The sequence below is a fragment of the Sorex araneus genome, chromosome 1 (assembly GCF_027595985.1).
Source record: "Sorex araneus isolate mSorAra2 chromosome 1, mSorAra2.pri, whole genome shotgun sequence".
Taxonomy (NCBI): Eukaryota; Metazoa; Chordata; class Mammalia; order Eulipotyphla; family Soricidae; genus Sorex; species Sorex araneus.
Window position 1 is genome coordinate 229,438,044 of NC_073302.1, and position 13,766 is coordinate 229,451,809.

Genomic DNA, 13,766 nt, shown 5'->3' on the forward strand with positions numbered 1-13,766 from the left:
CTACTCATATTCTCTCCCTGCCTGCCCTCTTGACAGACCCCTTTCTAAGTTTGAGTTTTAAAGCTTGGGTCTTTTGATTTTAGTTTTGTTGACTCTAATGTGAATTTGACTCAGTTAACACCACCTTTGTTCCTGGCTCCCCTGTCTTGGCCCCTGTTGCTTCTCATCTGTCCCTTCTTCCCCTCCTTCCATTCTATCTTCCCTTCTCCTCCCTATACTCTGGGGCCAAGTTGATCAGAGCAACCCTCCTTTAAAACAGTCCTTTATCCCATCCACTTTTTCTAAATACTACGCATGAGTGAAATCCTCCCAAAGCAATGCTGCTTTCTACTGGTATTTTCAGCCGCACTACACCAATGCTTCCCCCTTTTTCACTTGAGGATGTGCTGGACGGATGACACCAGTGTGGCACCTCTTCAGCTCTTCTGTCTTTGGGGGCTCCCTGTGTGCGTGACTGTCAACAGAGGGATGAATGTCCTGAGTGGAACTAGTTCCTGAATCCTCAGCTCTAGCTGGGCTTATGGGTCACGTTGGAGCTAAGCCTGGACTGACCTTGCACAGGTGCCTGGGGCTGCATTTTTCCTAACCCCGAAGTGCTTCACCTGCATGTCATTGGGCATTTGTGGTTCTGCCTGTGCCCTGCGCATCCCACCATGCAGCTGGCTCCACATTCAGGCATCTGTCCTTACAGGCCTGTTGTGGTTTTCCCTGTACCCCCAACTTCAGGAAGGATCTAGGCCCCTCTCCACGCCATGACCCTGAGGGTCCTGTATTGTAGTATATGCCCTTCCTTTATCCGAAGGTAATTACACAGCACCTGAGGATGTGCCCAAGGCACTCCGGGGCAGTCAGCTCTGGCCTGTCAGGAAGTCGTGCTAGGGCTTAATCTCAGCTTTTGGGGTAGCCTCGGGGAAGTGCCAGGTGCATGTTACAAACCTGGGCCAAGGGCTAGGGTTGCAATACAGTAGGTAGGGCGCCTGCCTTGCCTGTATCTGACCTGGGTTCAATCCCCACCACCTCATTTGTTCCACTGAGCCCTCTCTAGGAATGATCCCTGAGCACAGAGCCAGTGGTAAGCTCTGAGCACAACTGGGTGTGGCTCCAAAGCCAAATAAATAAGAACTAAAAAATAAATAAATGCTGGTCTGTGAGTCCAGGCGGGTGCTGGGTGAGCCAGCATCTTGGGGTAATTCCCTTGGAGTGGGCACAGAGGGGGGTGGGAATGCTGGCACTTAGACTTACAGAAGCCTGTACAGAAGGAAGGGAGAGCTGAGAAAGATTGAGCCAGGAGGCCTGACAAATTGTAGAGATACTTCCTCTCAGTCTCAGCTGTGATTTTGTGATTCCTGCCCAATACACTGGAAGACCCCCCTACCCCAACCTAACATTGGAAGACACCCCCCAACCTCAACCTAATGTCTCTGCTTTATTTTTTTAAAAAATGATCATTGTTATTTGCAGTGCTGTTGATGATGGTTCTGTATTTACATCATCCCAACATCTCTGCTTTAGAGGAAGATAGACAATCTGAGACTGATCTGCTCCTGGTTTTGTTATTCTAATATTTATAAGTCAGGGGCTGAACCTACTTCCAAGAATACAGTGATTCTGGACAGGTGAAAAGTGATTCACTTGATGCATATTATTGTTGTTCACTTAGTTTTTTTTTTCCTCTTTGGGTCACACCCAGTGATGCACATGGGTTACTCCTGGCTCTGCACTCAGGAGTTACTCCTGGCAGTGCTAAGGGAACCATATGGGATGCTGGGAATTGAGCCTGTGTTGGCCACATGCAAGGCAAATGCCCTACCTGCTGTGCTATAGCTCCAGCTCCTCACTTAGTTTTTTATTTAAGAAATTTGTGATTAATTTATTTTCTAATGTGCACTATAGTTGGGGTCCTTCATATGTTACAAATCATCATTATTTACTCATTGATTTCAAGGTAACACTAGGATTTTTTTTCTGTTACAGTTGATAGCAATTTTTAAAAAAATTCTTTTATTTAGACACCGTGATTTGCAAAGTTGTTCACAATACAACATGGTTTCAGTTATGCAGTCTCCCCACCTCCAATCCCAGCACCCTGTGACCCTCTCTGTCCACCAATGACCTCAGACTCTGAGGTATGAACCCTCCTACCCACCCCAACCTGACTACTTGAAAAACACATTTTTAATTTAATTAGTGTGTTGTGGGCCCCATGCTTGCAATAGTGGTGGATATGTTTGCTTAGATACATGCAGATACATTGGTGAATCTGTTGGCTTAGATATATGCAGATATATAACACAGGTGGAATTCAACCAATCTTCACCTTTATATGGAAGAGAAATGATTTGCAAGCATCATTTGGGGACCAGCTGACCACAAGCGCAGGGCATTTGGCCTATTCCTGGGGCTCATGAGGCTCCATTCAGCAGCATTTTCCTGGACACCAGATACTTTTTCAGGGGACTCTTTAAGAATGCTTTCTCAGACTCACTCAAACTAGAGCCGAAAACTGAAGTGCTGAGCACAGCAGACATTGGTACCTGCTGCGTAATGCAGCAGACTTGGCAGTCCCAGACTGTCACACACTGACGCTCTGTAGTTCCAGGGCAAGGTCCGTGGGGTGGCCGGCAGCTGAGTACTGCAGGAGACCAGAAAACGCCGAGTGGGGAAGATGCTATGGTGAAGTCAGCATCTGTACGCAGGGCACAGTACAGTGCCTTGGGGCCTACGGATTTGGGTGGGGGGGTGGGCAGCAGAGAAGCCCCAGCGTGCGGGTGCAGAGCTGTGGCTGAGGGCTCAGAGGATGCAAGTTCGCACCTCCTGGTGTCAGCTTCAGATGTTAGTGGGGCTTTTCTCTAGACGAATGACAGAAATTAGTTATTTCTCAAATGTGTTCTCATTGGGGTCTGACTCCAAAGGGGCCCCTTCCCAAGGGGAGTCTGCAAAGCCACCTCTACCCCAGCTGGCCTGGTGATGTCCCTCTGTCCATTGCCAGGTGAATCCGCCCTATTACGTGCCATTGGTTGAGCTGGTCCCTCACCCAGAGACAGCCCCCGAGATGGTGGACAGGACCTACGCCCTGATGCAGAAGATTGGCCAGTCTCCAGTGCGAGTTCTGAAGGAAGTAGATGGCTTCGCTCTGAACCGCCTGCAGTACTCAGTCATTGCCGAAGCCTGGAGACTTGTAGAGGTGAGTGCTGCCCCCAACCTCTGGGGCTCCCTGGATTATCAGGCCTGTGGGAGACCAAAGGTCAGACAGTGCTCCCTACTCCACCCTGAAGACAGCTCACACTTTCTCTCAGGTGGAGTCAGGAGGCAAAAGGAGTCAGACACAGCAGTGGCAACTGTCACATAGCAATTCACTGCATCCTCCAGAGATTCTTCTGGAACAGCTGTGTTACCAGTGCTAGATTTCTCAGTGGCTTACCCCTCCGTGCTAGTGCCGCACACTGGTTCTGTCTGCTCTGCCCCATTTTCCCAGTCTCAGATCTCCTCCCTCCTGTGCTATAAAATTTTAGGGAAAATATACTTTGAGTAAGTTTGTTTCTTGAACATAACTCAAGAGCTTGAGGAATAAGCAGTGAGTAACTTTAAACTTGGCTTATAGAAACTTATCTTATGTATAAGTAAAAAAATTATGGAGCCGTAGAGTTAGTACAGTGGGTAGGACACTTGCCTTGCACATGACCAACCCAGGTTCAATCCCTGGCACCCCAGATGGTTCCCCAGCACTATAGGAGTGATCCCAGAGCACAGAGCCAGGAGTAAGCCCTGAATACTGCTGGGTGGGTGAGGCCCCCAAAACAAACCAAAACTCATACACAGAAAAACCCCAAAAAATAAAAAAAAAAGAAAGAAATTTTGTATGTTTAGCTTTATCCTTTGATTGAAAGGGTTTTTTTTTTTTTTACAAGTGTAATATAGGGACAATAATATATTTTACCACAGCAATAGTACTGCTGTTAAGGCATTTGCCTTATATGCTGCCTACCTGGGTAGGATGCTGCCTACCTCAGCATCCCCTGTGGTCTCATAAGCACTATCAGGATTCCTGAGTGCAGATTCAGGAATCATCCCTGAGCATCACCGGATGTAGCTTGTGTAAAACACAAAAAGAAAAAGAAAAAACGCGGGCAGCGAGGCAGGCGAAGGAAGGAACAGAGCCAAGATGGTTGGTCTCACTCGCAGTTTATTCCGATCTTCCCTCTATACACTCTCCACTGGAACTCTCCCCTTGCCCCCTCACACAGCTATCTTAAATCTCCTGCATCCCCCAGCAGGCTGGGGCTTATGCAAAGGTGTGGTTACAATCCATAGGGGGTAAAGTTCTATCCCTTAGGGGATGCTTTCACTAGGACAGAATCTCTCTCAGCGGGACATCAGCCCAAGAGCAGAATTCCATGGGTGTGTTTCTCCTTTCTTTGTCCGACTAACGTATAGTATAAGTATTCATATTATAAATCATTTTGTAAGGACATAGCAAGAGACGAATTAAGCTTATAGAATTGCTCTCGGGGGTCGCCTCGATCTCAGACTACAGTGCTCAGGCCAGATTAGTCTTTCCTAGCCCTAGCAGGGCCCTAGTCTCGTCGTTGCTTTTGGATCATGACATGACACATGCCCATGACCAAGCTCTTAACATATAGTTAAGCATTAGGCGCTTTGGCCAGGCCCATCTTGATGCCAGGGTAGCACACAACTCACCACTTGCCCTGGGTCCTTCCCGTCCCTCGTTGGGACCCTGCTTTTGAGGGTGCTAGGAAGTAAGGCCAGCTGAGGCATAGGTCAAGAAAGCAGATGCCCAGGAATGAATAATATTTGAAGCCAATTAAATCCCATGTTACCAAAGCATATTAATAAATGTCTTTCTTTGTCCATACAAAAAGGATATTGTTTTAAGGTAAACTATTCAAAAGACATAAGAGAGGAGAAAGACAATATTAACTTAAAGACAATATTAACTTACACTGTCCTAGCAAGGTCTGATCTTACAAATTAAGAGAGTCTGATTAGGGGAAGAGCAGATAAACTGGTAGAAGTGGTTACAGATAAACAAAGGAATGGGGGGCTGGAGCGATAGCACAGAGGGTAGGGCGTTTGCCTTGCACGTGGCCGACCCGGGTTCGAATCCCAGCATCCCATATGGTCCCCTGAGCACTGCCAGGAGTAACTCCTGAGTGCAGAGCCAGGAGTAACCCCTGTGCATCGCCAGGTGTGTCCCAAAAAGCAATAAATAAATAAATAAATAAAAATAAACAAAGGAATGGGAGTGACTCGGGAGCACTTTGATGGGTGTGACTGATATACCTAAGCTCCTTGTGGCAAGGGGAGCAGGACAAACCAATGATATCCAACAGTAGCTCAAAACCCTCCCACCTCCCACCCCCCAAAAGTGTAATATATTAGTTTTAAATGTGCATTGCTGCAAAGTCAATGTGTGCCTATTTTTTTTAATTGAATCACCGTGAAATACACAGCCCATCCTTCCACTAGTGTCCACAGTTTCCCTCCTGCCACCTCCCAACCCCAGTCTGCCTCTATGGCAGGCACTTCTTTCTCTCCTTCTCTCTCTCTCTCTCTGTCTGTCTCTCTCTCTCTCTCTCTCTCTCTCTCTCTCTCACACACACACACACACTCTCGCTCTCTCCTTTTGGGCATTTGCAATGTGGTTTGCAGTACAGGTGCTGTAAGGTTATCATGTGTGTCCCTTTACCTCCCTTCAGCACTCAGTTCTTGTCCAGAATGATCATTTCCAACTATCTTTGTCATAGTGGTCGCTTCTCTATCCTAACCACTGTCCCCCACCAGCACTGTGGCAAGCTTTCAACCATGGCCCTTGTTTCTACTTCCTTGAGTATTTCTCTGATACTAACATGTGTCTGTTCTATGTTAAATTCACCATGGAAAGCCAAGTTCGCTCCTTCACCAGACAATGATCCCCTTTGTTCCAGTTTACTCACCTCCTGCCCCTTGTCCCTCCTGGTAACCACTAATTGGTTTTAAAGGTCAAAAATTTATTTTTTATTTAGTTTATCTTTTTTTTTTCTCTGTATACCACATGAGTAAAGCCTTCCAATCCCCTTGGATTTTTTTTCACAAATACCTCTTCATTTGTCCCTGTGGTTGTAAATGGCAGAACTTCTTCCTTCTTTATAATAGCTGAGTAGTAGAAGTATTCCATTGTTTGTGAATTACCCTATGTCAGTCATTCATAAATCAAAGCATCGTTCTTGACTCATATAAATAATGCTGCAGTAAATATGAGCATGAATGATCTCTTTGATTTAGTGTTGTGTGTTTTTCAGGATAAATACCCAGAAGTGGTCTGACTGCATCATATGAAATTCCTGTTTTAATCTTTTGGAGAAATTTTCTAGCAGCTTTGTATACATTTCCACCCACAGTGTACAAGATATTTTACTCTGCTCCCTCTCCAGTACCAGTTTCTTATCTTTTGAATTGGAGCCATTCTCAGGGAGTGTGATGCTATCTCTTGTTGTATTGATATGAACTTCACTCATAATAATAGATAATGAACACCTTTTCATGTGCCCTTTGGCTATCAGTGTATCTTTTTTGGGAAGTGTCAGTTCAGATCCTCTGCCTATTTTTAAATTGGATTTTTAGGTTGATTTTAGTGTTCTTTGTATATTTTGAATATGCATTTTTTGTCAGATCTATGTTGTGCAGATATCTTCTCCCCCTGAGTAGGATAGATTTTCATTTTCCTGCAAATTTCCTGTGCTGTGAAGAAGCTTTTTAGTTTGATATAGTCCTATTTGTTTATTTTGCTTTTGTTTTAGTTGCTCCATTGGAGTTGAGTTTTCAAATGTGTTGCCACGGCTGATGTCCAGGAACCCATCATCTATGTTTTCTTCTTTCACATGTATTTATGGTTTTCCAGGTCATGCATATTAGTCTTTAATCCATTCTGAATTGATTTTGTGTATGGCATGAAAGCAGCCCAGAAGTTGGAGTGAAGGATCTGGTGGCCTGGGTCCCATCATGATACAGTAGGGACTCAGTGGTCCCGACAGCAGAGTGCTGCAGTAGGGACTCTGGCTCCCAGCAGGGGAGAGACACAGTAGTGACTCTGTGGACCCCGGGTAGGAATGTGGGGCCAGCTGGTGGCGACTGTTCTGGACTACCCTGGGTATCTTCTTATGCACCCCTCCAACAGGAGGATGGAGGTAGCCTGGTCTTCACCTGGGCTTTCTCCCCAGATTTCTGATACTGCCTCTGGACCATGTGAACCCACTTCTTCCTCCATGTGTTGTTGAAAGCCCCCCTGTGAGCCTCCACGATCGGAGCCACTGTGGCTGTTTGACTCCCAGCAGCTACTTCTGTGTCTGCACAGTCGAAATCCACCTTGAGCTCCCAGAGCTGTCAAACATGGTGTTGGATCTCGAAGCTTCCTGTGTTGGCTCCTTTCCACTCTTGCCCGTGTCTCAGTCTCAGTCAGTGGCAGAGTATTTTTCAGAACCACCAAGTAAAAAGTACTCTTTGGAGATCCATTATCTCCATTCAAGGCCAGAGAGATAGTACAGTGGATATGACACTTACGCTTTAGGTGGCTGGCCTAGGTTCAACCATAGGTCTCCTGAGCCCTGCCTGGAGTGACTCATAAACACAGAACCAGGAGGAAGCCCTGATTACAGCAAGGGGTATTCCATGAAAAACAAAAATATTTTTTAGATAAAAATACAACTACTCCCTCCAGGGTACAGTGGGAGTGAGTCCAGAGCACAAAGCCAGGAGTAAGCCCTGAGCACTGCTGGGTGTGACCCCAACAATGCATTTCCACTTGTCTTGGAAGAGAATTCAGTATTGTAGAACATTATGGGCTTAGGCGGATTTTCTGTAAGGTAGCTCTGTGCTTCAAAGATACAAAAACTCTGGCTTCAGTCTCATCTTTTCCATTCTGAAAGATCCAAGGCATTGCTGGGGAAAATGGGAGATCCTGAATAAGGGCTTAGGTAGGAGACGGGCACGAGGACTTCTTAGGGGACAGCCACAGTGGAGCCTGGTGGGGGCAGGGGGGACTCTGGCACAGGCCTCTGCTGCCTGCAGCAGGAGGGAAGCTGGGCGGTGACCAAGTCTGGCTGCTCTAGAAGGTTCTCTCAGAGTTTGCTTTGTCCATTCTGCTTCTTGCCATTTTTTGGCAGGGCTGTGGCAGTGAGTATAGTCACAGCACTCCTGTTTTTTTTCTGAGAAGTGACGCTCATGTGTGTGTCTACAGTGGCTGGTCTAAGACTTGTGTCTCAGTGTCCCTGTAAGGATGCTAAAATGCCATGGGACAAAATGAAGAGAGGCCACAAAAATAAGATGCTAAGAGGTCCAGATAGCACCGAAGCACTCCTATTTGGCAAAAGTCTGGAGAACAATTAAAAACATAAGAGACACAGGACCTGGGTTTAGGCACATGCTTTTCGTGTGCCTGATCTCTGGCACCACCTAGTCCCAGAGCATTGCTGCAGCCCTTGAGGCCCCCTGGGGTGGGCCAGGGAGAGCAGTTCCACGTTCTCTGGCCCCACATTGAACTGACAACTGCAGGGGTCCCCAGGCCTCCTGAGCACAACTTAGGAAGTCCTGAATTAAATCATTTAATTAAATAAAATGAAAACAAAGGAGCCTGTAGGCAGTGAGCTTGAAAATAAGTGTAGAGCAGAATGTCCTGACCCTGTGCCAGGCTGTCTTCACCAAGCCACCTCGGAGGGGGACAGGTTGAGTTTCCCTCCCCGCCCCAAGCAGAACCCTGGCAGCCGAAAACCTCCAGAACTCAACCGCCGCCATGCCAAAGGCCACTCTCTACACGCTCGGACGAGCCTCATCCAAGTGGGGACGAGCCTCACCCAAGACAGGATGAACCTCATCCAGAGTGGACCGGCAGGAAAACCCAGATATGTGGGAACCCGTGACTGAGATCTCCAAGCCTGTTTGGATCGAGACTGGGCTCTTCCCCCCAGGTCCCCAGTTTTCCAGTAGCTTGGCAGCTACACCTACAAATTGCCCCCCGGCACCATGTAATCTCATAAACGGCCAAGACCCAGAGATTATAAACTAAAGCTCTAGGAAGAGAGTGATGCAGAATTTCCTGTACTTAATATTCTATCTATAACGAGCAATACAAAACAAATTGTCTAGCATTGCCTTTTCAGCAGGTTTGAGTGGTGGTGGGACTGGTGTCGAAATATCGAATGTAACCAAAGTAGAGAGAGAATGGGGGAAATTGTCTGTGACACAGGCAGGGGAAGGGTTGGAATGGGGATGGGAATGGGGGAATCCTGGGGATTTTGGTGGTGGAAAATGTGCCCTGGTGAAGGGATGGGTATTTGATGATTATATGACTGAAGCTCAACCATGAAAGCTTTGTAACTGTATCTCACAGTAAATCAATAAAAAGGGAGAAAAATAATAATAGAATAATAAAATAAAATTAACATTCTGAATTTTTTAAAAAGTAAAAAAAAAAAAAGAAGAAAGAAAGAAAAGCGTAGAAACTGCAGGTGCTGCTCCCTGAGCTGGACCGGGGGTGGGTGGGGATGGCGGGCGTGGAAATGGCGCACTCTCAAGTCCTGCTGGTTTCTCCCTGCCGAGTGCATTGGCGAAGGCTTTGTGTTAGGGACTTCATTTCTTGAAAGGAACCTGTGCTTTTTCTTTTTTTTTCCCATTTTTCCCATTAATTTTGAGGGTGGGGTGGGAGGACAGGGAGGAAGCTCTCAGAGCCCTGGGAGGGAGCAGGTCTGAATGCACTCCACCAAACACACTTAGGTACCCCTTACACTCATCTTTCCAGAGCTTGTGGAACTTGCATTTAGATTTTTGCATGTTCTAGTTCATCTCAGAACTGAAAGGTAACTTAAAAACAGGGGGCAAAAAGCTGAAGGAAGATAAGATCAAAGTTCTTTGTCGGTGTTAATCTTTTTAATTTTATTTCTTCCTGGACTTCCAATTTTTGATTTTATGTTATGTCTCATCACTTATAAATGGTACCATTTTAAAAATGTAGCAGTAGTACAAGATAAATGCGTAGGCAATATAAACAAATAGAAGGGAACTGAATTGGGGACATTTTATAATAAAAAGTAGAAGTAATTTTTTGTTGTTGTTTTTTATTGTTGTTGTTGGGGGGGGGCGCCTACATCCAGTGGCGTTTAGGGCTTACTCCTGATTGCTGCTCAGGGATCAGTCCTTCTGGGACTCAGGGGACCAAATGGGATGCTGGGCATTGAACCCAGGTTGACTGCATGCAAAGCAAGCTATAGCACTCACTGAACTATCACTAGAGCTCCCATAAAAGGAAGTTTTTTTATAGTGGAAGATCAGAAGACACATTGCTCTTTGCGTCCCTTCACAAGCCCAAGGGCTGTCCGTGGTGTTCTGGTTTGTCGCTTTGCAGCGTCAGTGAAGCTGGATCTGGCTGAGCCTTTTTACTGTGGCCTGCACCAGGGCTGATGAAGGTCCCCAGGGCTGAGACTGGTACAGACACAGGCCTGCGTCCTGAGTGTGAGTCGATAGAGGGACTGGGAATGCCCCGCCCCATGGTCTGTGGGAGCAGCTCCGCACAAGCCTAATCAAGTGTGTGTTTCCAGGCATGAAACCCCAGTCCGGGCACGCGCTGCTGGAGCGGGGCAGGAGAGGCCCCACCTGAACCACAGCTTGCATTTGTCCTGGCTGTGGAGCCATAGAGCTGCCCTTTGCGGGGTCCAAGTAGCAGAAGGAAGTAGCTCCATCACTTGGTGGAGGGGGCAGTTGCCAGTGATTTGACCGTGTTGAACCATCTCTGTGTTTCTGGAATAAATACCACTTGGTCATGGTGTGTAACTTTTTCGAGACATTTTTGGTCGTAACTCGATTATGCATGTGGACAATGTTTTGCATATAAATTCAGAAAAGATTGGTCTATAGTTTTTCTTTTCTCTATGTACTGCCTTCAAAATATATTTATAACTTTATTGAGTCATTGAGTTAGTTACAGACCTTAACTATTTTAACACCAATCCCACTACCATTGCACCTTCCCACCACCATTATTTCCAGTTTTCCCAATCACCCCTGAAGCCTGCCCCCATAGCAGGCCCTCAATAATTTATTTTATATTGCTCGTTCACGGCAGAGTCTGGCAAGCTCTCCGTGGTGTATTCGATATGCCAACTACAGTAACAATGATGGGTCTCATTCCCTTTATCCTGAAAGAGCCTCCAATGTGGCACTGCTTGGAAGAAGAGAGACTGCTAAAATCTCAGGGCTAGGACGAATGGAGACATTACTGGCACCCGCTCGAGCAAATCGATGATTGATGGGATTACAGTGATACAGTGATTGCTTGTTATCAATAATTTGCTGAAAGGATGATCGAAAAATGTTTTCTTAAAAGAAAGTTAGTGAAGATTGTTGTATCTCACCATGGAACCCTTAAGCCCTTGTATACGAGTTTACTAAATATGTTTACAGCTTAAGCTTTCTGGTTTATATTTTATTAATCGAGATTGATTGCCTTCTACATTATATCCCATCTATAGTTTTTCTTTTATGGTGTGCTGCTCCTAGTTTATCAATGTTATAGAATTTGAGATATCATGCAGCCACAGGAAGTCCAAAACTTTAAATGGGATGATACAGTTGGAGTTAAATTTTTAATTGGGTGGTGGCTTTGGGACATGTGTGTGACTGCCCGGGCCTCCAGAAGAAAAGGGAGATGGAGATGGGGAGGAGGTAGCCTATCCCTGCCTCTGTGGAAGTCTGAAAATTTCAGTCACAAAACCCGCATGTGTGAGTTTTTCAACAGATTAATTTCTGGATGAAATTAATCCTAGCAGTGGAGTCTGGCTGGAAGAATGGCGGTGATTGTGAAGTGTGGAGATTTTTGGCTGCCTGGGCTCTGCTCGGGCAGGCACTGGGCTCACCCACCCCCCTCCAGGGTGCCCTGGACAACTCAGCTTTGTACAGGATCTGGGAGAAATTCTGCTGCTTGTTGATCTCTTTTGAGATTTATTATCTATATATTGTCTTTGTTTCTGATATCCATTTACTAATATTTAGATGTAAAGATAATAAAGTATAAATTATTAATTTGGGAAGTTTTTATTCACTTTTTTCTTGATTTCTAGAAGAACTTGGTAAAAATATTTTTTTTAATGTAGGAGTACTGCTATTTTTTCAGCCACTGATTAAGCTGATTGAATTGGGCATGAGCTCCACATTACTTTAAAAAATTGTTTTTTTAACTGGATATTCTTGAATAGACCATTACAAAGCAGTTCATAATTGGGTTTCAGCCATACAGTGATCCAGCACCTATCCCTCTACCAGTGTACATTTCCCACCACTAATGACCCCCATTTCCACACCATCATCCCCACCCCTACCCCCCACCCCCAGCCTCCCTCTATGGGAGGGACTTTCCTTCTTGCTCTCTCTCCTTTTCTGTTTGTGCATCATGGTATAGGTGCTAAGAGGTCATGTTGTTTGTTCAGGGCATTTGGTATTTTTATCAGGAAGGTAAGGTTGGAGTAGCTTTCAATGAATGACAGCTTTGGAGTGTGGATGTGATTGCTAAGGCTTCTGGAAGTACAGGAAAGTGGGGGGGAGGTATCCTATCACAACTCCGAGAAAGCCTGGAGATTTCAGTCACAAAACCCGCACACCAGAGTTTTCTTTTCTTTCTTTCTTTTTTTTTTTTTTTGCTTTTTGGGTCACACCCGCTGATGCACAGGGGTTCCTCCTGGCTTATGCACTCAGGAATTACTCCTGACGGTACTCAGGGGACCATATGGGATGCTGGGAATCGAACCCGTATTGGCTGCGTGCAAGGCAAACGCCCTACCCGCTGTGCTATCACTCCAGCCCCTGCATATCAGAATTTTCAACAGATTATATCTTGCTGAGGTCCATTCTGAGACAGTGAAGTCAGGCTGGGGATATTGCAGTGATTTTGGATTGTGGAAGCAAGCGGTTGCCAGGGATTCTGCTTGGGTGGGCAAAAGCCAACCTGCCCACTCCCCTCTGATTCAGCCTGATCTGTTCAGCCATGTGCAGGCCTGAGGTTAACTGCAGCTTTTGATCTCTTTTGAGATTTATCTATGGGTCTCTGAAATAAGGTCAATAAATGAGCTTGTATAGCTGAGCTGGATGTGGTTTATGGGCATGGCTCCCACACACCTAACTTTTGGCCATCAAATTTCTTGGTAAACTTGGTCCTAAGTTGTTGAGGTCTGACCAGAGGCACAGCAGCAACTTGGGGGTATCAGGAAGCCTGAAGGCACCATCAGGCTGTTGTTGCACTCACCCCGCAGGTACAGGTTGATCTTCTGGCGGCACCATACCCCTGAACTTGGTAAAATTTTGTTAATTCTTCAATAAATTTCTACACTGAAAACTTCTGGGCTCAAAGATTTCTTTTTCTTTGTCTTTGTCTTCTTGCATTTCTCCTCTTCCTTTTCCTCCTCCTCCTCTTCCTCCTCTTCTTCTTTTCCTCCTTCCTCCTCCTCCCTCCCTTCTCTCCTACCGCTTTCATTCTCCCTCTCCCTCTCCCTCCCCCTCTCCCTCTCTTTCTCCTTCTTCTTCTCCTTCTCCTTCTTCTTCCTCCTCCCTCCTTCTCCTGTCTCCTCCTCCATCCTTTCTCCACTTTCTCCTTCTCCCTCCTCTTTCTCTTCCTTCTCCCTCTCCCACTCCCTTTATTTCTCCTTCTTCTCCCTCTCCATCTCCTCCTCCTCCCCCTCCTCCTCCTCCTCCTCCTCCTCCTCCTCCTTCTTCTTCCTCTTCTTTTTCCT

At 46.1% G+C, this 13,766-nt stretch overlaps 1 protein-coding gene across 2 annotated transcripts in view; it reads left to right on the forward strand.

The window, feature by feature from the left end:
* Positions 1-13,766, forward strand: part of CRYL1 (crystallin lambda 1) — a 127,131-nt gene that overhangs the window by 87,225 nt on the left and 26,140 nt on the right. For both annotated transcript variants that reach the window (XM_055140983.1, XM_004604626.2), the window contains exon 5: positions 2,990-3,184. In XM_055140983.1, coding sequence (XP_054996958.1) covers positions 2,990-3,184 — 195 coding nt within the window. The remainder of the gene's footprint in view (positions 1-2,989; positions 3,185-13,766) is intronic.